Source organism: Pyrgilauda ruficollis, unplaced genomic scaffold, assembly GCF_017590135.1.
Source record: "Pyrgilauda ruficollis isolate IOZ18807 unplaced genomic scaffold, ASM1759013v1 scaffold24, whole genome shotgun sequence".
NCBI lineage: Eukaryota > Metazoa > Chordata > Aves > Passeriformes > Passeridae > Pyrgilauda > Pyrgilauda ruficollis.
In genome coordinates, this window is record NW_024523648.1 from 3,463,434 (window position 1) to 3,489,484 (window position 26,051).

The 26,051-nt window shown below is 40.1% G+C and overlaps 1 protein-coding gene across 2 annotated transcripts; it reads left to right on the plus strand.

The window, feature by feature from the left end:
- The first annotated feature begins 1,122 nt into the window (after nucleotides 1-1,122).
- Nucleotides 1,123-25,509, plus strand: TRMT11 (tRNA methyltransferase 11 homolog). 2 transcript variants are annotated; one of them, XM_041470076.1, is made up of 13 exons: nucleotides 1,123-1,339; nucleotides 2,753-2,818; nucleotides 3,558-3,631; nucleotides 4,861-4,942; nucleotides 5,043-5,135; nucleotides 6,177-6,311; nucleotides 7,971-8,127; nucleotides 13,008-13,088; nucleotides 13,682-13,846; nucleotides 15,211-15,283; nucleotides 15,963-16,094; nucleotides 19,319-19,439; nucleotides 24,731-25,509. In XM_041470076.1, the coding sequence occupies exons 1-13, from the start codon at nucleotides 1,265-1,267 to the stop codon at nucleotides 24,860-24,862; spliced, it is 1,386 nt and encodes a 461-aa protein (XP_041326010.1). In that variant the 5' UTR covers nucleotides 1,123-1,264; the 3' UTR covers nucleotides 24,863-25,509. The 2 variants fall into 2 exon arrangements, with proteins under 2 accessions (XP_041326010.1, XP_041326012.1); XM_041470078.1 differs by lacking the exon at nucleotides 13,682-13,846.
- Nucleotides 25,510-26,051: the final 542 nt, after the last annotated feature.

Below are 26,051 nucleotides of genomic sequence, written 5' to 3' on the forward strand. Positions count from 1 at the left end.
GAGAACAGGCAGCAACGCCCTGAAGATAAAGCAGCACAGATAAAGTAAGCAAAAGCCAGTTTCAAAGAGATTAAGCTTAAAAATAATACCAACAAGCGCTTTTAAGGAGTTTCTAAAATGGAAGCAATACAGCTAGGAAATTTGAAGTGAGACAGATTGGAAAAATAAAAGCAGACTTCTTCCACTAAATCTCTCTCAGCAATTCCAAGATTTTGTAAGCAATCTCAGACTCAAGAGGTTTGTCAGCAGTTCAGCAATGTGTTTATTGCTGGGTCTCAGCACTCAACTACTGAGGTGAACAAGACAGACCCACATCTACCTCTTTTCTTTCTCTTCTAGGAAAGCTCTCGTTTAGGTGCCAGGTGGCTTTAGATTGCTTTCTTGTCAATCGCCAGGGCTAAAGCTTCACAGTAAACTCAGTTTTGATTACTGCAGGAAGGGATAACTGGAGAAGCTGCAGGATGGGATTATGGAGATGCATCAAGGTGTCCCGTGCAGTGCTTGCAGGTCATGAGCAAAATCTTAGCCATCTGGAAAAATACCCAAAAAACTGAAAAAAAAACCCCAAAACAACACGAACAACATCAGCACATCAAACACAGAACATGAGTTCAGTGCTGAGCTGGCCTGGTCCTAATAAACAGCTTGCCAAAATCTGGCTAAAATGAACCTTTCAGATCAACACAACAGGGAGACCAGTGAGTACGGGATTACAATTATCAAGACCAGATATTAAAATAAAATAATCCGCAAGACAAACCCCTTTTTGCCCCTCTGCCGGACCGTCACACCTCTGCCCCTTTCCTGGGAATGTGCTTCTCTACCTGCTGCGACACCCACGCCGCCGGCGCTGACCTCCTTCCCACGGAAAAAGGAATGCGACTCCTTCGGCATCTGTTAATTCTTAATGTTATTTAAAGCTCCAGGTCCTTAAATGTGGCCGGGAGAGGCCGCAGCGCGCCCCAGACAGTGAAGCACCCCTGAGGGAGCGTGTCCCCAGTGTACACGGAGTTATTTATAAACCACACGCAGGCACTGCTGCACTGACACGTGGCGTGCGTGATACAGCACACCCAAAATATAACTACAAGGAGGATGAGAAGGAGATGAAATGAGCAGCAATTCCTGAAGAGTTCGCACAGCCCCGTATACCCGCCGCAAAGGCCGCGGGGGTCTCTCCGCCACACGCCCCTTCCCGGGCTCCTCCCGCCGCTCCCGCCCTTCCCTGCCGGCGGCGCATGCGGGAGGCGGGGGATGGCCGGACATGGCGCTGGCGGCCCCGGCGCTACGGCGCTACTTGCTGCTGCTGGCACAGGAGCACCTCGAGTTCCGCCTGCCGGTGAGCGCTGCGTGGGGCCGGGGCTGCGGCTGGGGCTGGGGCTGGGGCCGGGGTCTGGTGAGGCGCTGCCCTCCCCTCCGGGGCGCTCCCGGGCGGCGCGGCCCCGGGTGTGCCGCGGGAACCGGACCCCGGCCAGGTCCCTCTCTCCGGGAGAGCCGGAGCGCCCGGCGCCTCTTCCCTCGCCGCTCCCCGCGTCCTGTTGGAAGGGACCCCCAGGCTCCCTCTTTCCCCTGCTGCCCCAGGCTCGTGGGGAGCCTCCGCGTGGTGGCTTTAAGGCAGCACTTTCCTTGCCGCTCGCTTTTCCAGAGCCTCTCAGAGTAGCTCTGGTTGCCAGCAGAGTACCCGGGGCTCCATGTGAGAAGCGGAAGCTGGGGTTACAAAAATGCTTTCAAGTTTTTGGCTTTGGTGACTGATTTTAAAGTTAAGTTACACGTCAGCTCCCGCCGGCGTGCCGTGGGTGCAGGAGTGGCTGGTGCTGGCCTGGGCTCACGCCAGGACCTCTCTCGATGGACTGCCGCGGAGCTGCTGGAGTCACCGTCCCTGCTGCAGGTGCTCCCGGGAAGACTGGATGTGGCACTGGGTGCCGTGGTCTGCTTCACAGGGTGATGTTCCCTCGTCGATTGGACTGTCACGTGTTACAAAATGTTTAGTGTGTCTTGAAGCTTTTATTCTCCTGGTTTTCATTAAGGTTCTCCTTCCTATTTGTTTTGTGGGACTGGAACCTGAGTTCCATTCATGGTCATCCTGGTTTTCCTTTAGGCAAGGTCATTGGATGAAGTAAAAAGAAGATGATGCATATGTAACACAAGAAGTTTTTCTTTTTATCACCCAGGTTTTGGGGACATCTGGTTGATATAGCTGCTGATGGAAGCAGAGCTATTTCTCTTTTTATTTTGGTGACTGCTCAGCTTGTTTGGTTTTGTGATGAGCTGTGCTAGGAACGTGATTTGTCAAAAACTTAATGGAGCAAGCAAGGACAGATTTTTTTTTTTAGCCAGATGATCTGCTGATCCTGGCCCTGGGTCAGTGTTACTAGTGAAACATCACTTTTATGTGAACTAGTCAGAAAAATATTTTATGAAGAGAATGGATAATTTTATAAGAGGAATATTGTTGTGAGAACATTGGATTGCACAGTAAAGATTCTGATGAAGGAGAATATGTGAAATGGTGGGGTTTAATTACTGAAATTTTCCTGACATTTGCCAATGAATTTTGAGAAAGCTGTTTTTATAGCAGGGAGGTTTTAATTTTCAGTTCATGAACAGTACATACAGTCTGAATTTACTTGTGAACATGTGCCCTATCTACCATCTGCATTAGAATTTGTCATGCTACTTCTTCTCTTTTTTTTCTCTTTCCCTTTTCTTCTTTATAAGATTCTAAAGCCTGACCTTTATGTTTTCACTTTAGGAAATAACATCATTGCTTTCGCTTTGTGGTGGACAATTCAGTGGCGAGCAGGAAATTCGTGTAAATGTAAGTGAGGACCAAATATTTTACTTGAGCGTGTGTATGGCCAGCAAGTATGTTCTTTACAGTATTTTTGTTAATTGTAGGCAGCTGAATAAATATTGAAGTTTCTTAGGAAAATGAGGAATCTTCCCAAAACTGAGGGCTTCTCCATTTCAGTAAAGACTCAGAACTCAGGAAAAAAAGATGCAAAAATGCACCTCAAGTTGTCTTCGTTTACCAGCATGAAAAGAAGCAGTGCCATCTGCTGGGAGGCTCTCCTTGCTTTTTAGGATAGCTAAACCCTGGAAACACTCGGCAGCAGTTCGGAATTGGTGTTTGCCTCTAAATCAGTGAGACAGGAGAAGTGCACTTAGGAAGCCATATGATTCTGGTCTCACTGCTTGGCCAGAGAATGTTATTGGGATTTAGTTACTGCTTGTGTGTAACGAGGTGTTTCCAGTCTTTAGCGGATGAATAATCAAGAGAAGTGCAAATAACATTTTACCAAGTCAGTTATGTTGGAAAAATAAAATACAGAACAGAATTTCTCAGACATTCGAGCTCAGTAAACAGTTTTGTCTCAGATTAATTATTTTATCCCCACGTTCTCTGAATGATTAAAGGTGAGAGATGTATTTTTTATTAATTTTTTAAATTTTCAGTATGCATATTCTGTTTTTATGGAACAGAACTGTGTAGTTGTGTAATTCATGTGACATCCTACAGCTGGGTATTTGCATGACTTACCTTCTCTTGATTGCAGTCTCCCTTTTGGATTCTCAATATTCCTTCAGAAGAGATGGCAAGGGGACTAATGAAGCGGACAGTATGTGCAAAGTAAGAGATGAAAAATCTTGTAAATAATAACAGAAGCAGTGGAATTTTCTTCTATTATGGAAAATACAGATTTTTTTATGGAGTCATAAAATACAGAGTCTTTTATTCCCTCTAGAATTGAGAAGGTGTTATTGGAGCCTGTAGGACTCCTGTAGGACTGATTATGTAGCATGCCTGTCTGTCCTCTTTACTCAGTGCATGATCAATTCAGGGTGCTCTTCACTCCAGAGACAGCACCTGTAGTGTTACTCATGTTTTATGTGCCTTGTATAATATTGAGTTAGGGACTTTTTCTAAAATATGTGTGGAATTGAAAGATACAACCGTGATAATGTGAAAACTGACAATCATGGAAGGGAAAGGTTGAGTCACCCTCCCTCAGTGCTGGCATCCAAGCCTTCAGCTCTGACTACTGCAGCAGAGTCCCTTCTAGGAAGTTCAAGAGCACAAGAACATGCTGGAGAGTGACTGTTCCAGGTGGTCCTTTTTAGAGGTGTGTGAATAACATGCTTCCCAGTGAGGTGCGTGAGAGAGGCCTTGAAGTATGGTTCAGGATGAGAAGCAGCACAGGTGTGTTATGTCCCTCTGACCATACTAAACTTGTGGTTCCTGTGCTGTGTTCTTCAGAGCTTGGTCTCCTCTGCAGAATGTTGCACAGTCCCTGTTGAGTGCTTGTTGTCTCAGGTACTCAGTTTTAACTACAATGACTTTATTACAATCACTGCAAGAGTGGACTCTCCACTCTTGCCTAAAGATTGGAGAACTGCACTTCAAAAAGCAGCTGCAGGCAGCTTGGGGAGTAAAATGCGACCAAACAGCTTGCAGATGTTCTGCACACTGTGCACTCTCAGCTAATGTATGCTAATTCTATATAGAAAGCATAACTAGCCCATGGCTTATTTTTCTGTCATGCTGGTTGTGGAGAGATATGTAAGTTTTAGAATAAGATCACTGCAGTACCTCCATTGCACTGCTAATCAATATGAAAAGCTCTGAAGCTTTTGGTACATGTTACCAAACAAAGAAAAGCATCGGTGAAAAATCAGCCTGTGATTAAAAATACTTGTTACAAACAAAAACTGAAACATTAGTCTAGAATTAAATGCCAGCTTTAATACTCCATGAATTAAAGCCTAAATACCTTGGCCAAGTAGGTTAAAAGGAATAAGTATCTGTAAGGCATTTTCCTTGCTCTGTGTGACTGACTGTCAAAAACTTTGTAATTTCAGGTCTATATTTGAACTGTGGGGCCATGGAAAGTCTGCAGGGGAGCTCTATACATCTTTGAAGAACTATCCAACAGACAAGATGGTATGAATATAAACAATCTGGGTACTGTGGTTCCTTAAGCCCACTGAATAGCACTGCATCTGTACTAACTAAAGTGTCCTTGCCTTTTTTTTCTTTTCAGCTTCCATATCTACAGTCAGATTCTACTTACAAAGTACATATTCATACATTTAATAAAACACTGACCCAAGCACAGAAAATAAAAAAGATTGATGTAAGTAGATGGTTTAAAAAAAAATCTTTGTTTAGTTTAATCTGTTCATGTTGTTCTTATTCCATGCTATCAGTGTACTTAAGTTTCTTCAAGATCTTAAGGAAGTTTATGGCTTACATCTTATCAGGTCTAAATGACATATTTGTGTCTGAATTAACATTCTCTCAAAATTAATAACTTTTTTTCCCCCCCCCCAATAAACTGACTGTTTAAGGCATATACAATGCCAAACAAATATCACTGCTGATTTCAGCCCAATGTGCTGGGGAAACTGAAGCTTACTGATGAGAACTATAAGATTCAAATAGCAAGAGTTAGGTGCTAGATTTTTGGAAAATATGTTGATCTCCTTATTAATCTTTTATTGTTGAAGAGTGTGGAACAAGTGACTTCAGCTGCAAACTGTGGATTGTGTGCTGATCTCCTGTTCTTTTCTGTACTTGTGCTCTCCTCCTAACTATGTCAGTATTTAATTTAGGAAATTTTTCCAAATGACTGTTTACTTCACTCTTCCACATTCTATTTTGGCACCTATTTGTTCAATTTACTTCATTTACAGAGACTGAAATTATCTGTATAAGTTGTACCTTTTTTTCCCCGTTCAGTTTTTGTGTAGATGAAATAATGCTAAGTATTTAAACAATTGTAGCTGCACATCACTGAAATTTCACATCCCATTGTTCATCATCAGTGTTGTTTCTATAACTTGAAAATTGCATAATTAATATGCACAGTTAATTTCCTCTGAAGGTGAGTTCCGTTCAGTTAATAAAAAGTGTTATTTGTATATATGTTCCCAATTTCCAAACCGTAATCATTCGAGCTATTTTTGTTAAGAAGAAAGGCATTCAAAAAACCATTGAAAATTGAACTTTTTAGTAGTAATATACCATTTCTCACAAATGGAATTGTGGGTTTTTTTCTGATTTTTTTTTTTTTGTTTGGCTGGTTTTGGTTTTTTTCCTTGGTGGTGGGGAAGGTACCCATTTAAAAAAATTTGACCCTGTTTATTTTTTTACTCTGTTTTTCTTTATTGTATAGGCCCTTGAATTTCTGCCATTCAAAGGAAAAGTAAATTTGAAGAATCCAGAACACATATTTTGGATTTTGGAAGATTATGGAATGAACCCAAATGATGTTCCAGAAGAGCCCATTCATCTGTATTTTGGTAGATGGGTGCGTAAGCATGTTTGCTTCAGTTCTTACAAGCTTGTATTTTCAGTACTTCAGTTTAAAAGTAAAAGGTGTTTTGACTTCTAATAGAAGCCGAAAATACCATTGTCTGAATTTGTCATTGCATAGTACTCTGAAGCAAGTCTCGGGCGTCCTTACTGTGACTAGGAAAAAGTAGCTTTACTGAACAATTTAGAGGTGGAAAACAATGAAGTTGTATCTGGAAACACACCTTTGTCTTGCCATCCACTGAGAGGACTCAGCACAGCAGCCAGATTGCACAGCTGGGGTGGGGGTGTTGTATTTTTTTGGACCTAGATGCAGCTGAAAGCACTTGTTCCAAACACCCAGAAAGATGTGCAGAAGTGTAGATGGCTTGTGGCCCTGCTGAGTGGCATCAGCCTCTCTGAAGCATTCTGTAAGTGCTTCAGGTGATCCCAGCAGGCACCTCCATGGAAAGGTGCAGACCGATCCCTGAGGCTTTGGACATCAATGAGTCCAGCCCACAGGACTGTACCTGTTCCCACAGTACCTGCCCGAGGGAACACCAACAGTGCAAAAGGAACCAAGTACAAAAACTGTTTGGAGCCTCTCATCTGTCATCTTCACTACAAATGTTCTTGCCTGCTGGCCATATTGCACTCTAAACCTGCTGCATTATTAGGATGTCCTGAGGAAATTTGGTCTGGTCTTTTATGTTTTTTGTGAGGGAAAAGTGGCTCCTGAAAGGATATCTCCCAGAATGACACTAGCCACTGGTGGGAATATGTGCTTGCAGTGTCCTGGGTCAAGGGCAGCTGAAAGGAGGGAGAACCACTGCAGAGGTTTGGTAGCTGTAGTCAGTGACTTGTGTTCCAGGGAGGTTAGAGATTCAAGAGATCTGTTAGGGCCTGTGAATATTCTCCATGCCTGTGATTGATGTGTGAGCACCCTGTGTTGTGCTGATGCTGCAAAACATTGCAGCTGTTGTCCCATCTGTGCTGAATTCCTGAAGTGTTTAAAAATGAGTAAACCAACCTGAAAAAATTGGCAGGTGTATTTTGTTAACCCAGTAAGACTGATGCTGAGCAGAGGTAGGGGGATAGTGTTGGATAGTGTTTGAATGTGTTTTGTTTCAGATTGCTTTGGTCTTCTCCAATGTGCTTTGGAAGTCTGATGTAAAAATGCCAGCATTTGGTCTTTGTTTGCTTTTCCCTCAAATTCTCACCTGTCAACACTGTCCTAAGTTTGGATTTTGAGTGGGACAGAAATGACAGTGAAGAAAGAAATTCTGTCTGACCTTAAGCATCCGTGTGTGTACATGCATGTCTTAATGTACATGTGTAATCCTCATATTTTTGAAATCCTTTTAACTCTCAATCTCCAGGAATTGTTTTCCTGATGCTTAGAATAATAGCAAAATTACTCTAGTTGTAATTTCTTAGAAAAAATTTTCTCTCTAAAATATTTGTACATTTTTAACCTCTGTCTTGAAGAATTTACCCAGGTGTTGAATCAAGATATCTGTTGCTTGGAAAGAAGTCTGTCATATCTTCAGATGTCAGAAAGCAAGGTGATGTGTTCTGAAGCGAAATTACCTGGTTTTGGATGGTGTCACTAAAGCAAGTCTGTTAGCATGTCTGTTTATATAGGATCTGACAGGGGTTTTAAATATTTCAACAGATTGCAGATGGCCAAAGAGAACTCATTGAATCCTACAGTGTAAAGAAGAGACACTTCATTGGAAACACGAGCATGGATGCCTGCCTCTCCTTCATCATGGCAAACCATGGGAGAGTAAAACCCAATGACATTGTATACGATCCATTTGTTGGAACAGGTATATATAGATTTATTTTTTTTTCTTCTGCTGGTGGGAAGAACTGGAAGATTGTGTTAATGCTTGCACTACTCTTTTACCTGGTGTCACGACTTCTGGTGCTCAGCGGGTATTTGAGATGATACCAAAGGCAAAATGGGATTTATAAAATTAATGATTTGTTAACCTGAAAGGGATTTTGGAGGAAGGAGACCAAATTCCAAAGATGTAAACACTTTATTTTGAGCTTTTAAAAGGTCTGTCTTCACTGTTGTGTTTTATGCCACATGGCCTAAATACCCATCCATGTCTGTCATGGACTGCTTAAGATCAAAGTGACCAAGAATTGGAATTTGGCTAAGCACTTGCAGTCACTTTCAGGACATTACAAAGGGCAGCATTTTAGAGCTGACTTTTTAGGGGAGCGCTGAGGGCATTTCTGGTCATACAGCACAACATAGCAATAGTGAAATGGCATCATTCCATGAGGAACACTTTGTTGTGCAAAGCCTATGTTCAGGATATTATTACTCACACAAGGTACCCTTCCCCAGCTGAGCTTTCCTTATCTTAGCCAGGAGGGGGAGCTTTTATTCCACATATTGCTGTGCTTGGCACAGAAGTACTTTTTGCCTCTGGTAAACTCAGCTGTATGTGAAATAGGAGATCTATTGTGTCAGCTTGTGCCATATAATTAAAAAGCACAGTATATTGTGTTAAACTACCTATAGTAGTTTCTTCAAGAATGTAGCAAAGGCTGTGTTTCTGTCCTAGAATCCTAGAATCAAATTGTAGAGTATCCTGAGTTAAAGAGAGCCCATAAGGATCATCAGAGTCCAGCTCCTGGCCCTGCACAGAACCATCCCCAAGAGTCACACCATGTGCCTGAAAGCATTGTCTAAATGTTTCTTGAACTCTGTCAGGCTGTGACCACTTCTCTTGGGATCCTGTTCCAGTGCCCAACCACCTCTGGCTATTTTTTAACATCCAACCTAAAACTTCCCAGACACAGCTTCAGGCCATTCCCTCGGGTCCTGTCACTGGTCACCACAGAGAAGAGATCAGTGCCTGCCCCTCCTCTTTACAAGGAAGTTGTAAATTGTACTGCGGTCTCCCCTCAGTCTCCTTTTCTTCAGGATGAACAGACCAAGTGACCTCAGCTGCTTCCCCTCAAGGCCCTTCACCATCTTTGTTGCCCTCCTTTGGACACTCTCCAATAGCTCAATGTCTTTTTCATATTGTGGCACCCAGAGCTGCCCCAACACTCAAGGTGAGGCCACCCCAGTGCAGAGCAGAGTGGGACAATCCCCTCCCTTGCCTGGCTGCAATGCTGTGCCTGATGCCCCCCAGGACATGCTTGAGCCTCCTGGCTGCCAGGGCACTGCTGACTCATGCTCAACTTGCTAAACTTAAGGTGACCACATGTGAAATGCAGAGATTTAAAAATACGTATATTAATGTGAAGATGAAGAAAAATCTCTGCAGTGAAGTTAGGGAGAGAGAAGACTGCACTAGTAGGATAAATTCTTATTAGTATGTGTCTTCTCTGTGCCATAGAAAAAGAGCATGGATATGATATTTTCAGAAGGGTTTGGTGAACTCTATGTTTTTGTCTTAAATTTTATTCTTATAGAACCTGATTTTTTTCATGCGTAATAATATCTTATGAAATTTTCTCCTCTTTCTTGTGCTTGTCCTTTGAAAGGTTCAGGAAATCCCTCTACTTACCTCTTAGCAGTTGGTTTCATTTTGGAGTCTGTGGCTTTTTGTCTTATAAAACCTGATAACTTAAATCATAAAATAAAGTCTCTGAGAGCATTCTTTTTCTTGGGAGTGAAAATTGAAGAAAAATGAAAAGGAAGGGTAAAGACAGAAGAAGAAAAATCACATAAAAATAACGAAGCTATAGGAATTCAAGATAACTGTTGTGTTTCAGTTCAAACATATACATAATTCATATACATGAGTATGTTCATACACATTCATATATGCAACATATACAAAATTTTTCCCAGATTGCCTAGTAGTTTGAATTACAATTTTAATTTTTTTTTTGTTAGACATTTGTAATATAAAGGGTAGGGATTAAGGGGGACACTGGAGATACTGGGTGGCATGCCATTTGTCAGTAGAGTGTATTTATGACTAAATAAAAGTGGCTTTTGCACTTATTTCTTTTTAGTAAACCCTAGGAATTTCAATTGTCTCTTGAGGACCTTCAGAAGATTTTGAGCTTGTCAGTACAACAGTGCCCTGTCACTGGAGTTTCTGGGAAGTGGTTTGGAGTTGAGAGTGATGCAGTCATTTTGAGCTGATGGGTTTGGAAAAATATATATTTGGGATCTGAGGAGCATTTTGGGGAACTGCAGTTCAGATTTCTTTATTAGTGCAGCTTTGTTACCTGGCTGTGTTGCTGCCTGTTTTTTTACACTGAAAAAGTGAAGAGTAAACCAACAGAAGAACCAAACCAGAATGGCCTTGCAGAATGGTTCTTGCTAGTTGCAAACAAGCTGGTTTTTGCCACATAAGCCAAATCATGAGTCTTTCACATTAGTATAAGAATGGATAATTAGCATTTTTCCTTGGAATATAAAGTGCTCTTCATATTCCAGGCTGGCTTTTAGAAGCCTTGATTCCCCTTTTTATTGTTGAGCAGAATTGGAATGGCCAAGACTGTGTTTTTAAATTCCATCCATGTTTAGATATTCTTTCCTCAGGTTGGGAAGCCTGGAAGCTTCTAGAAGAATAAATCAAGTCTTTTGCCTGAATATTTTGTGCTTCCCCCTAGACAGTCAGTTCAGGTTATCTCAGTAATCTTGTTGGTTGTTCTTTTGGAAGATATTTGTGATACTGCATAGTTGTAAATGACAGGAAGTTTTTCTTTGACATCCTGGAGGACCAGGCCTCGTCTGTGCTGCAGAGGTGGAGGAATAGTGTGTGCTAGAAAGGCATGAAGCTCTGTGCATCATCATTCTGCTACAGGTCACAGGGACAGAGTGATTCCCTGATTAACCCTTTCATATACTGATCAAAGGGCTGGCTATGTAAGAGTATGTAAGTATCTGTGCACCTTCTGCGTGTACACAATTGAACTAGTACAAGCTGAGATTTATTAAAAGCTGTAAATTCATGATTTCCAAGCTTCTTTTTTTGCCTGTGATTAAAAATTTTCTTAGATGGGCAAAGGACTCTCTTCTTACTTTTTTTGTAGGACTGGGTGGTACGCCATACTTGGGGGTCAGGGCTAGCTAAATTTGTCTTGACCCTCTGGATGTACTGCCCATCTGTCCTGAGGGATTGCAGCCAAGAAGGGAAATGGGTGATTCCTTTGGGGTGAGTAACCTTGTTTTTCCCTGATCCATTTCAGAAGAAAAAACAGAGGAATATTAAAAGTTTTTTGTTCTCACTCGACTTTGGTTTTGGTAGAGTTTATTAGCATATGGTGCAGACGTTTTCTGGTGCACACAGGGCACATTAGGGATTTGCTGGTGCACAGAAGGCACATTAGGGATTTGCTGGTGCTCAGTGGGTGGCTCAGGACAGTGCAGCCACCTGAGATGCCTCTTTCCACACTCCTGATGAATGGGAGAACTAGTGTCACCCCCCGCCCAGCCAGCTTGCAAATTGTCAGCCCTTCATCCTGCAGCAGTTCTCACTCGACTTTGGTTTTGGTAGAGTTTATTAGCATATGGTGCAGACGTTTTCTGGTGCACACAGGGCACATTAGGGATTTGCTGGTGCACAGAAGGCACATTAGGGATTTGCTGGTGCTCAGTGGGTGGCTCAGGACAGTGCAGCCACCTGAGATGCCTCTTTCCACACTCCTGATGAATGGGAGAACTGGTGTCACCCCCCCAGCCAGCTTGCAAATTGTCAGCCCTTCATCCTGCAGCAGTCATCCCCTTTATTTAGCAGGACTGTTGACATCAGTAGGGTTCACAGCCTTGTTCTCAGTTCTGTTCTCTTCTAAACCATTCTGGTAGCCACAGACCTCTTTATTAATAACTTGACCACACAGGTATCTGTTCATCTCCTGCAGTCTCTCCGTTGTTTCATTTGGAAGCTGTTAATTAATGTAATTTATTCTTTTCTGTGGGCTGCTCAGCTGTTGTCAGTTTCAAGGGGAAATCACACTTTTTTTGGTATAGTGTTCTTTTCTTTTTTAATTTGGAAGGCATGTCGCAATAGCTGTAATTAAAAAAACTGATTTTATTACAAAATAAGTACATTGGTAAAACTACTGACAAAGTAGGCAGCCTGCTCACAGACAAATGCATTTGTATGTAGTTTTCACACTTGAAAACGATTGCAGAAATGTTTTTGATATTTATGTTTACATTGGAGATATTTACATTTGTAAGGCTCTTGACCATTGTTTCTTACAACATGGCAATAGCCACCTTACAGAAGTTGGATTTTTGGACACCTTTAAAGAAACTGGCTTTGAGAACAGACACAGTAGAACTGCCATTTGTTTGGTGATGATTTTTCCAATTGTTTGACAACAGTTTGAAATTCTGCTCCTTGCAAAGTAGAATCAAAAGTTCTGGTTCATATAATGATTAAAGGATCTTACTGCTTAAAATACAGAAAGCCGTAAACAAAACTCTTGAACAATCTCCAGAGATGAGGAGTAGCAAGACATAGGGCATAGCAAGATAAGAAAAATCATGTAGAGCAGAAAAAGGACTTAGTGTTTTCATGTCTGATTATAATTACATAGTGATTCTAACTGGTTGATAGTTCTACTTCTTTTTTTAGTGCTTGTTTTGGCTTTTTTTCTTTTCCTTGGGTCTAGTGTGCTGCTGCTGTAGGCTCCTGAAGTTCCTGATGAAAAAATCCTAACGCAGATGATATTTATGACAGAAGTTTATACTTTACCTCTTCTCTCCCCTGTCTAGGTGGCCTTCTAATCTCCTCAGCACATTTTGGGGCATATGTGTGTGGCACTGATATAGATTACAACACAATCCATGGATTAGGTATGTTACATATTTTGAAGCCACTGAAATCTTACCCTCTGTAATTTAAGAAGACTGGTAGCAGATGACACTTAGTGGATTTTAAAGCAGCATTAATCTTTGCAGGATTTATTTGGTCATGCTTAGTTTTAGTCACCAATTTACATGTACTCTAGTTAAGATATTATCTTATTTTTAAGCTGGAAATATTTTTGAAAAAGAATAATGAAGACCAAAACGAAGTTCGAAATAATCGTTAGCACAGCTGTGTACCCTTTTAACCTATGATATGGGAAGCTCTTCAAAACCTAACCCAGAACCCTCATCTCATTGTTACTTCTTTGCAAATATGCAAATTATGTTTGACCTAGTCACCAGGGTTGTGACTGGTGGATGGAGAGAGCATCTTGCAAACCAACATTTTTGTAAATGTGTTCTTTGACACCCTGTGCAGATGGTGCAGCAGAACTTTTCTCATATATTTTCATTTTGGGATTTTTTGGTGACATTTGATTATTTTCCTTTAATTTAAATGTTAGAGTATATGAAAGATCTTATATAATAGTTTGTTGAGTATGCTATTTTTTTCCTTTCCATTCCCCTTCCTCTCCCAGGCAAGGCAAGCAGAAAGAACCAGAAATGGAGAGGGCCAGATGAAAATATCAGAGCTAATCTCCGACAGTATGGTTTAGAGAAATACTACCTCGATGCACTTGTTGCTGATTTTTCAAGACCAATATGGAGAAAAGGGATGTTGTTTGATGCAATCATTACAGACCGTAAGCTTGTTACTGCCTTTTGTTGCCCAATAACAGTGACTAAAACATGATTGCCTGTGGACATTGATTAAATGCCTGGACAAGTGCTCAGGTCTGCTGTTTCCATGTTTCCAAAGGTGGTTGTTGAGAGCAGCACTATGGAAATTGCATCTGCATTTGACGTCTCTGCATTTATTTTAAGGATAGTTATTAACATGTAACAAAGCTGAAAATGACACTTTCTCCCATGGAGAGAATGTTACACTCAGCAGCAGAAATCAGTATGGCTGAAAATCATCCTTTGAAGAAGTCTCCTTCAGTAAAAGCATCACATGATTGATGCATAGAGACTTCTTACCAGAATGCTCTGTGTTGCTGTTGGCAGCACATTGGAATCTGCCATGCATCTCTGATGGACTTTGGGAGACTTGTTTTAATGTTTAATGTAATGCTTCCAAAGAGAAATTTTTATGTGTTTCCAATACACTTAGCTACTGGAAGCAGGAGCAGTTTGAAAGGATCCTCTGCTCTTTTAGAAACCTATTTACTAAACACTATTTGTCTTGTAAGAGAAGGAAAAGAAACCAAGGGGATAAATGAAAACCTTGATACTGCAATTTCTGATCTCAGGTACTGGCTTTTACAATGACACACTTATATTAATTAGGAATAGGGAGTGTGACTTTTCTTTGTGGGTTGCTTGCTGGTTTTTGTTTGGCCTGTTTGGCAACAAGACAGTGTAGAATAGTAATATGGACTTAGAACTGAGTGTGAAACCATTTGTAAAACTTCTGCAAGTGGTTACATTGGTGCTTCTGTGATGCTGAAACAAGTCTCACAAACTCAAATTTTTTGAACATGATGTAAGTATGTTATGCTATTAGAAATGTGCAAAAAACGTATGAGAAAAAGCCTTCTCTGGTTCTTATGTGTGAGAATTACCATTTGTGTAATGTGCTGACAAGAAATTCTGGTATACTTAATTTAATTTTGAGAAAGGTTAGTTAAGTGCTATAGGGAACATATTCATGTCTCAAGCAAAAAAGGATGGGATTATTTATCACATGTTGGAAATCAAAGGAATATCTTTTAAGAAAAAACACAGCATTGTCCTTTGTCATGTAACAAACATGTAGGCTACTAGAAGCTCTTGCTGCTGAAGGGATTTCATTAAACCAGTTTTAAAATAACTTTTTGGAGCAAGAAACTTTCAACAGGTCTTGAAGAAACTTCCCTTACTGACTTTTACTTTGTAAAAGCTTTCAATGTTTTTAACCTTGTATAAGCCACGGTTTGTGCACTGTTGTGCATGTATGGTGTGATTGTGTGTTATTTGGACAAAGAGTGAGGTTCTCATCTCTGCATTTTGCTTTTGCTTTGTCTAGCACCGTATGGTATCAGAGAAGCTCCTCGCAGAATGGGATCACAAAAGGAAACAGTCAAATCGGTTGAAAGAAGGTAGGGAAGCTGTCTTGTCTGTTACAGAATATAACTGTCTTAATGGACACCCAGTTGCAGTTTTAGAATATTTATTACTTCTTGGTTGGCTGTCAGAAATTAAAAAATGGTAGCAATTCTAACTAAAGAAGAAAACCCCTTTTTATTCTGTTTGCCAAACCACTGTGTCACTTCCTGAAACCTTGGTTTTGTTTTCTCTCATCCCTTGTGTGTGTATTTCTCACCTCTTTGAGCCACCATCAGCATGTGTTTCTTTGGTCCCTGGAGGCTGCAAAATCACTCTAAAATGGAATACCTGTAATTTTACCCTTAACTTTTTTCTTTTGCATTTCCCACTGCTCCTTTCTTTTCAGAGATATTGCATGGCTTCTCCACTGCCTGGCCTTCCTTGCCTTCTGACTTTAATTCCTTTAGGAAGATGCGGTGCAAAATAACTTCTGCCAACATACCTGTGGTTCTTTAGACTCATCTTTAGTATGTGTGGAAGTCAAAGAGACAGTTGGGGGGAACTTGAGAAGTATTCCTCATAGTAGGTTGTACTCTTGGATTGTCTTAAGTAGCTTTGCAAAGCTCAGAAAGTGCTTTTGTGGCTTAGTGTATTTTTTTTTTAATTACTATTATTAAAGTTTAGGTTTTACCTGCGCTCTTGTTTGCTTACACTTGTATGTTTTTTGTTCAGCGCAGAAAATCACTTCTTCGTTTCATCCAGTTACCATCTAAGTGACATCTTTTTTGACCTCTTGAAGTTTGGGGCAGAATATCTGGTGATGGGAGGAAGATTGGTTTACTGGCTGCCCATATACAGGCCTGAGTATGTATGGTTGAATTCTGCTGTGTTGTGTGTCAGAACAGATGCTGCATTCTCTCCCTGCTGTCCTTTGGGACACAGTGCCACCACTTACGAGTAATGCCCAGACTTTGTGTTTTAAAACTTTGTATGAGGGAGACCACATTTTGTAACAGAGCTTTTGAACGGAGATAATTACTGACTGTTACCACACAGAAAATGCCTTTGCATATTATTGTAAATGCATGTTGAGGCTTAAGCTTAAAAAGTTACTTTCAAGGTGCAGATAGATTTCTAAGACAGTAGAAGCAAGGCTAGTATTAGTATGTGTTTCTGCTAAAGTGGTTGATAGAGGTGTGCAAAAATCATCCAAACAGCCTTTGGAGTTTGGCACTACTGATTTAGCTTTCTTCTGAGAAATAAAAGTCAAGTGACCAAGAGATGGCAGTGAGAGGCAGGAAGCATCCGAGAGCAGCCCTGTTAGGGACGAGAGAGGCCAGCAGAGACTGCGGGATCCTGCCTGCTCAGGAGTGCAGCCTGGGATCGGAGCTGAGTGCATCAGGAACACCAGCTGTTTGCATGTTTTATTTCAGCATCTCTTAGATTAGGTTTGAGGGGTTTTTTTGTTTTGTAAAGATTTTTTACTGTAAAGCGAGGAGTTGATGTACAGTAGTCATTTCAAGATGTCTTCCAGATACAGATGTGCACTGAAGATAGTTTCTACAGTGTCATATATTTCTATGTACAGTCAAACTATACTGTTATTTAAAGTGGTGGTTGACCCTGGTTTTACCATGGAAATGGCTTGTGATAGTCCTATATATATCATGCTGTTTTGAAAATTTGGAAATCAAAAGGAGCCATTTCTATTACATGCTTCCGTAATGGTGAGTGCACTTAATAGTTTGTATTTTTTAGTAAACTATAAAATTGGTATTTTAGGCCTTTTTTCTCACAAGACAATTCACAGACAAAGCAATGAATGCCATTCATAATATTATAGCTAATTTTCATGTCAATAAAATCTCTTTGGAATTGCTGAATTTATTTTGTTCATCAAGATACCAGTGTTTTTCTTTCTGCTCATTGAACTTTTGTAAAAACGTGCTTCCTCACTACAGCAGTGTAAAGTGTTTCACTTCAGATAACTTGGGAACTGTATATTTGGGATCAGCTTTAGTTGCTGTTTTGGGGAGGTCTAGTAGAGTTGACTTTTTAAAAGTGAATTTGTACATCATACTATGACTTGAAATACTAAAGCTGCTAGAATTAGCATAGAGTAGTAGGATGGTCACTTTATTTTCAGCTGTAATAATGAACATAGGGCATTCAAGCAATTAAGTGGGGAGAAGATACTTTCTACTAACATGTTGCATTATCAAATATCCCTTGGCAACACCTGCCTTGAGTTTCATTTTTTGAGATCTTTGTATGTTACTTTAAATTACAGCTGAAACTATTGGATTGGGTGTCTGTTAAAATCATTGCTTCTGTATTCCTTACTTGACATGTTCCTGAGTTTTACCTGAAAGAATGTAGAAATACATTCATTAATGCTAACAGAAAAGGCTTTTTTAACAAAGTGATAGTGATCTCTCCCTCTTCAAGATAGCATCTCACTCCAGAGTTTACTCTTTCAGTCAGACATTGAAATCATTGTTGGGTCCAAATTCTTCTAATTCCATTAAAGTCAGCCTCCTGTATGATTATTGAGAGAAACTTTTAAAATATTGTGGCGGGGTGCCTACCTTTGTAAAAGAAGGACAGCTTGGTGGTACTGGATGCATCAAAAGTCTTGTCTAATAGGAAAAGCAGTTGAGAATTAATTTCATTCTCCTTTGCCAAAAGCACGTTCTGACTTCACCTAGCCAAAGCAGATACTTGTTTCTACATGACAAGTGACTGAAAGGTAGTTTTATGATCTGGAAATTTTGGAGAAAAGCAGAGAGGCAGTACTGTTTGGGTTTTTTCTTATTTGCAGATCTGTATTTGGGATTGAGTTGCTTGTTTAATAGCTCTCTGTTATGTTAAGAAATGCCAAGTTTTCCACCAGCACCTAGATAGATCCTATTTTAATCTAGACCAACACCTTTGCTTTTATTCAGGAAAAAGTAAAGCTACTCCTTTGTACCTTTTAAATTCAAGTCAGAGATATTAAGTTGTTCAGTTCTGTGTTTCAATGTCTGATTTCCGTTTACCCCCAAACACTGAATCATAGGAGCAGGTGTTTTGTACAAAATCATACCTACAATACCAGAAGCCATTTTCTGTGTTATCTTCTTCCGTTTACCCCCAAACACTGGAGAATCATAGGAGCAGGTGTTTTGTACAAAATCATACCTAACAATACCAGAAGCCATTTTCTGTGTTATCTTTTCATAACTATTACATGAAAGCTTATTACAAAATCTAGGAATAAATGGCTGATCTATGTTTCAGTATATAGGAAGGATATCTCATATTTATCATACTAGCTAGGTTAATACTTCTTGCTGCTGTAGTTCCCTGCAAAGCTCTTAAATCATTAAATTTCTCTTTCAGCATTTGGAGAAATAGACGGATTGAAAGCAATTTACAGAAAGCACTTTCTATATAGAAACTAGTATGCTTATGAGGTGGGGCATTTAAAACACTGTAACTCTTGCTTCTATAGATAGTAGCAACGTTGGCTTATAATTAAATCCTATCTAATGTTAAATGATGGTGGATTTTATTTTTTTTTTTGCCATTAGAAAAAGTAATTCTAATGAGATAAATTTGTAATACTAAATTTTGAAGTTCAGGAGTGTTACTGTCTAATAAGACCTGGCTTAATAAGATTTGAAATTGAAGTGTTGTGATCTCCTTTTAGGGAGCCAGTGTAAAGTCTCTTGTTCCTGCAACTTCATATATGTTGACTTGGAAAATATTAAAATCACAACTCTGACTAAGTTGTTATTCCTGGTTGGCTGAGATATTTTATACTTGAAATTATACATGCAGGCCCATGTGTACATACATTAACATCATTTAAATACATGCAGAAAATGGGGGAGAGTGTGTCTTTACTTGACACTGCATGTCAAGATAATTGGAATATATGATGTCAAAACTCTGAAGCAGCAATATCTGAATTTATTTAATCAGGTTAAAGTGCCTAACAACTTTCAACTGTGAACCTTTATGTGAAGTGTCTGTAAGAATTTTGTTTCTGATGCAGGTCTTCCACTTGATGAGCCTACAGCACTAAGAGTGATTATTTCTTCCAGATACACAGAAGAGATCATTCCCCGCCATCCATGCCTGAAACTTATTAGCAACTGTGAGCAGCTGCTTTCCAGCCACACATCAAGGCGCCTCATAACCATGGAAAAGGTGAAAGAATTCAAGGTAAGCTTGAATTCTTGATCATATTGTGTAAAATAGTAGCTGTTGCGTTCGTGACAAGTTCATGCTATTCAGCATTTGATCCTTGTTTCAGTCACACTTTGGTTTTTATGATCAGAGCTAGAGCTTTTGTAAAATTGAGCAGTGATTTAGGGGACTGTTCTGGTTTTGGTTTCTTCCTTTTTATTCTCAGTTTTTCGTAAACTCTTCATCCTGAAAAAGTCCCTTGATAGTGTGAAAAAGATCTTTGAACTTATGGTTACTTGTAAATCCCATCCACAGAGGCTTTGCCTTAATGTCTAAGTTTCCATTGATTTCAAAGTGTGTCTCAATGCCCAGGTAAATACTAAATATCTTTGTGGGTCTTGCAGTAGGCCTTATTTAATTCTGTTACTTCATCTTTAGAGTGGTACATTTTATCTTTTGGAATAATATTGAAGTTGTGACAAGTACAGCAAAGCACACTGGCTCTTTTTTCTGTTTTTGTTTTGTGACACACTAAGTGCCTCTCCTGAGGCATTGGGACCAGGGAATATGGCATTCAGATCTCCTTTCCATTCTTGCTACTTCTCTCACTTCATACTGTTAAAAGAAATGTTAAACACATGTGAGGCAAATTCTTAATGAAAATGCACTCAGTGAGCAAGTGTTTTTAGTACCTTGGTTGTCAGCTGGAAGAGCTGTTTCAGACGGCAGGAGATGCAGTCAGGCTGCTGTGTCTGTGTGGCGCTTGCACTGCTGACACGCCAGGGGTTCAGTGCTGCGTTCATGATGCTCGTGGTGACTGCACTTCTCGAGCAACACCTGAACTTCTGTAAACACTCTGTGTGGAGCCCAGCCTCGGAGCTGCCAACTTCACCAGTAGCAAACCAGCAGGGCAGATGATGAAAGTTTTTGACGTGTGCTTGTCAGGGTGTTCAGGGAGGTTTTTTGACAGCAGTTTTATTGCTATCACTGCTGTAGGGTAGCATATTCTAACCTAAAAAATATATCAGCCCTTCTGCAATCAGACTTGCGTCATTTGTTACTCTCCTCTTGTGCATCACCTGTTCTTCAGTTCGTGGTCTGACAGGTTCATGTCTGGAAGTGCTTAGCTCTGAGCACCTGAGAGTAGTTGGCAGACTTGCTGCTTAGATAAGACTGTGCAAGTGCTTACATTCAGTATTCCAGATGTCTGTTAGATAATTTAAAGATACCAGAACCCATGTGTGGTTTCTGAGGATGCAAAACTTGTCTACAGAACAAAATTTATGTTGAATCCTTAGCCACTGCCTGCTTGGTTTAGGACCTTGTTTTGGTGTCTAGGATTTCCCCAACCCAGTGTCCCTTACCTGGAACATGTTTTTTCTTCTGTTAATATCCTAAGCAACCTTTGAATTGAGTACTTCTGACTCACCAGACCATAAAATTTAGTAGTTATACTTTTGTCTGCTTTTCTTTTTCCTAAGTGAGAGAATTTTTATGGATATGCCTACCATTTGAGTTTCTAGAGGGTTCCTGTCTGCATTACTAAACTGGTTTGTAACAGGCCCTCAGCTGCCTTTTAATTCAGCTTAGTGCAGCACTTGCAAATGGATGAGAAATGTTACAAATCATGTTACTGTTATTATGCAGTTACTCGGTTTCCCCAATGTTTGGCACCAATAAGGATATGCAGTTTTTACAGCAAATTTTGATTTCACTATTAACAATTTAAATAAACTCTTAAATGGAGATGAGTTCAGTTGAAATTGGTGGTGCAGTTTGATTGGAATGGTTTGTAATAAAAAAGAGATCAAAGTGAAGGCAAAAAGTGAGTATGTCTAGGTTGATCTATCATAAGAAATCATAAGCATGAAGATCATATGTTGTATTAAAAACCTCACAGACCTGGTATATAACTCACTGTCTTGTAAGCATCCAGTCTGTTCTTCTTAAGTTTACAGTGAAGTTGTGCCAACTGGAGAAGGTTTCTTCCTGAACTCAGTGCTGATATGAATGTGCTCCTCCAGTATGTGCACAATATGAGCAGAAAAGTTCTGGTTTTTTTAATTACTGTTTCAGACAACTTTTGCCACTATTCCTCCCAGCACAGCGTTCACCCCAAAATGCACACTCCCCTTCTGCCTCCCCCAGGGCACATCTGCACACTGTCCCCCCAAAACCCAGGGTGAGTGGGGCAGGGGCAACTGCAGCCTCAGCCCAGAGCCCTGTGTTTCTCCTTCCCTGTGAGGCATCCCACTTTTTTAATGCCAAGAGAGATGCCTAGAAATGATGTAGTAAGATGTAACAGAAAACTTGACTGAAGGACAAACTCTGAGCATATGATTGTCCAGGAAGGGACTGTGAAGCACCAGGCACACAAACCACCCTGCTGAATGGGTCAAGCATTTCCATGTCACGTGCTCACTCCAGAATGGTTACTGGTGTAGAATTTTTCCTGCTGAATTTAGCAGTGTCTGTTCCTGGGTATATGACCCTGCTGTCTCTGGTTTGGTAACTGTTCCTTTTTGTTTATAGCTGTATAACATTAGTACAAGTGGTTTCTATAGCTACTGTCCAGCACCAGATGTAGAGTGGTAGGAAACAGTGATAATGCTAGGAAGACGTTTTTTTTAAACTAAAACTAAATGTTGGTAATTACCTTGAAGCTGAACTGGAGCATGCTAGATGAATAAAAATCTTTAGAATGTCACTTAATATTTGCCAAGATCTAAACAACATTTTCTTGTTATCATTCAGCATCCCCTTCTCTTCCACCTCTTCATTATTTATTAGACATCTCTAAAACCTATTTTAGTGTTGTTTTTAGAACAAATAAGTTGTTAAAGTTTTGTTCACAAGTTATTTTCTCTCTAGAGTTAGATGAAGCTATCCCTGGTGTTCAGATTGTACCCATTCAGCTCCTTGATACAAAACAGTGTAAGTTAGAATTTGTTTGAAAATCCTTAGTCTCTGAAATCCAAGAATTTCAGTTACTTTGATCAGTCCTCATGCTGCCTTTAAAATTCCTTTGACTAGTAAATCTCAACAGTGAGTTCTCCAGGTAGTTCAGGATTTCTTATTTTCTTTTCCCTTTTTTAAGCAGCAATTTGCATTCTTGTTGGTGTTTGTTTGGTTGGGGTTTTTTGTTTGGTTTTTTAAGCAATTGCCATCTTTATTAGACAGTCATGCCTGTACAGGTGAGAGGTAGGGAATGGAACCTCTTAGACTGGAATTATTGCGATGTGGGCCAGAAGCTTCCTTTGTGGTCTCTCCTATGACATCCATGCCTGACTGCAGATCTGTCATTTAGCGAGCAGTGTGTGCAGAGCTCTTGATGAGGATTGGATTTTTGAGAGGAGATTCTGCTGCGGAGTGGTGCACCAAGCCTGTTTCCATGTGGTGCATGCAGATGCCCCTGTTACACCTGTGTTCTTCTTGGAGCTTATTCTTCTACACAGCACATCCTCTCTTTGCCCTAACCAGCTTGGGGGTAGAGGAGAGGGTAGTTTACCCATTCATCTCTTCCCCCCAAATCAGCATTTTGTTTCCTATGGAATCAAGATGAATGTTGTACACATGCATGACCTCTTAGAGGTTGTGGGGATTTGTTTTTATCTTAGAGTATCTTTGATCTGTGTATCATTATCCTTCAGGGTTCATTTCTCATCCTATCCATTTCTCAAAATAAGTGAATTGTTAAAACATCCCAATGATATAAAAATATATGTTTATGTCAAAGAAGGATTTTTGACCTGGAATTTCAAGAGAAGAAAAAGTGCTCTTTTCCAAAGAGTGGCTGGAGAAATGGGTAAAGGCTGGCTGTGAGAGAAGTATGTCTTAAATCCTTCTTGTTTCCTGTCTGTCTATAGCAATTTTGTAATTTTCAATTTTTTCACAAACGTGTTAATAAAGCCTGTTGTTTGTGAGCCTGAGAACAGTCATGGAGGTGGCAGTCTCTCACAGGTGACCAAAAGACAAGAGAGAATACCGTGCCTGCACTGGGTTTCCTGAAGTAATTTTCTACTGCTATTTTCCAACAGCAGTATTTAAATAGAGCTGCTGCTGCTGGTGTACATGCTTTACATAATAGATATCTACATGGCACTGAACACTTAGCAAGTTAATTTAAGCTGGTGTCACATTCCTGACGTCTGCTTTCATAGCAGGGGAGACCTTTTCGAAGTAATATCTCATTGTGTCCAGAAGAGGGCCTTTCTACATGCACACAAGCGTCTTGCTTTGTTGGAAAACCTTCTTTCACTCCCTTAGAATGCTCATTAAGATATCCAGAGCTAGTAAAGGTGTTGATCTTAGTAGGTGAAACCTGGAAAAGGCTACAAAAGAGCTGAAGGGAGAGATTGTCCACTAGGATTCTGATCATGCTTGCATTGTAATACTCTTGTAATACGAAAATACTGACTAAAATCTATTTCCATGTTCCTACTACTGCTAAAACATTCCACAGGAACTTTATTTTTGAATAAGAACAAATAACTAAACGTTTTAAGGTAGTGAACCAATGTCTGTGTTACTGCATTGGTTAAAAACCTGAGAAGAAACACATGGCAGAATAGAGGCTTGGTTCTGTTGTGTGCTTGTTTTTATTTTCTCCTAGTGCTGCTCAGTTGTTCTGTGTGAGGCTCCTTCTCGCTGTTCCTTCCTGCTTTTGAGCATAATGAAAAACTGACATCACCCAGAAGCATAAAACTGTTTTTAGAAGTTGCCATCAGTTTTTTTTTAACGCTCAGATTAAAGTTTGATGTAATGTTTATCTTACAGCATTGCTAATGTTAGCTGACAAGTATCTTAATTGTATAAAGCCACAGTACATGATGAACTAAACCTTTGTATATACAGTGGGCCAATTTTCTAAACTGTGTTTTTGGCTGGTGTAAAATAGGTATTATGTATAGGGATTTACTGTGTCAACTTTAACTTTCAGAAATATATGAATGCTGCACAGAAAAAAAAGTTCTCTGAATGTGCTTCAGTAACTGTACGAACTCATTTTACCATTTGTGTTCATCTTCTGTTTGTGCCTGCCTTCCACAGACCTCTGACTGACAATGCTCCTGAAAATATTTTTTCTGGACAGTGACCTGTGTGATGCATGGTACCTGTGCTCATTTAGTCGTGTAAGGGTGGGATTCTGGTGATGTCAGCTGAGACATTTGAAGCGACTTAAGAGTGTGCTGTTGAACTGTAAAACAAAAACCTAACTGCCTTACCCTTGCACATAATGGTTTGAAAAAGACTGGAGGCAGAGTGGTGGCAGTACGTGCTGAACACGCTCCCCTCGGGTCTAATGTTTGTCTTTTGGTGTCATGCAGGATCAAGATGAGAACTCTTACTTGTTGGATGGTCAGTATATGCCGTACAGGGGACACAATTCTTTCCGGGAGAAGTATTTCAGTGGTGTGACAAAGAGGATTGCCAAGGAAGAAAAGGACAATCAGAAGTAAAATATTATATAAACAGCTTAAAAAATGAGAAAAGAATGAAGACCATGTTTCTTTGTAAGGACATCTGGATATGAACATTCATTTGGATGCTTCAGAAAAATAAATACTGCTTTTAATTTTAAAACAAGATGAAACCCACAATCCAGGTTGGGAGCAGTTCTTTTTAATTAGCTTTGTTTATAGCAGATTTTATTGTACAAGTTTTTTGAGTCTTATTTAATTTATATTTGTACTTTCAAGTACTAATGATGATTGACTAAAACCATTATTATTGTTCTTTCACCATTAACGTTTACAAGAAAGTAGTAGTATTATTTGGCTTCTTAAACTGTGAACATCTGGCTGTTTTAAAAACACGTGGTGGTGATCAGGGATTGCTGATTAAGAAGATCATTTTCATTTGTTTTGGTTTTTTTTGTAAATGGTGTACAATAAACCAAGGTTGGAGTGAGGTTTTTTTAATTCTTGCATGCAATAATTGCTTGTGTGAATTCCACTTGCTCCGGCTGAGGTCACAAGTGTTTAAAGCAAACAACAAATGCAAAGAAACAACTGGGCTCATGCACACCCCACAAAAAGAAAAGCCTCTGTGACCTGACAAACTCTGGAGAGCCTATTAAACCCTGTGAAGCCTGTCCACATCTGAAGCTCATCTGTACCTTGGATTTGCTTTTGCATTCCTAAACCTTGACTCTTGGTAACGCCAACTGTCTTCAATTTTTGGTTCAGAAATCGATAGTTAAACCAGTAACAACAACAGCATAAAATCACTAATGGTTCCCTAATGGTATTAAGCCTAATCAAATCTTTGAAACCAAAGCTGTATTTGTTAAAGGGCAGACTTTGCTGAATCCACACCACGTCCATCATGGAAATACCTCATTTGAAAACCACTAAGCCCATTAATTCAGGATGTTAATGGCTCTGCTCATTTTGGTGGTCAAATATGGTCACATATTCTTCTTGGTCTGCGTTCACCAAGCAGGGCCCTGGTGCACGCATCTGCGCTCCAGCCAGAGGAACCCTGCTTCTCGGTTTCCTGCAGGTCGCTGACTGTGGTCATGTTAATGTCTTTGTAGATCATAATTTTTAAGTGCCTCTCCAAGGAAGGCACAGGTCATTGTGAGTATCTGATTGAGTTCATTAACTGAATTTGCTCTTCTGTGTATTGTGGTCCTCAGCTGCAGCA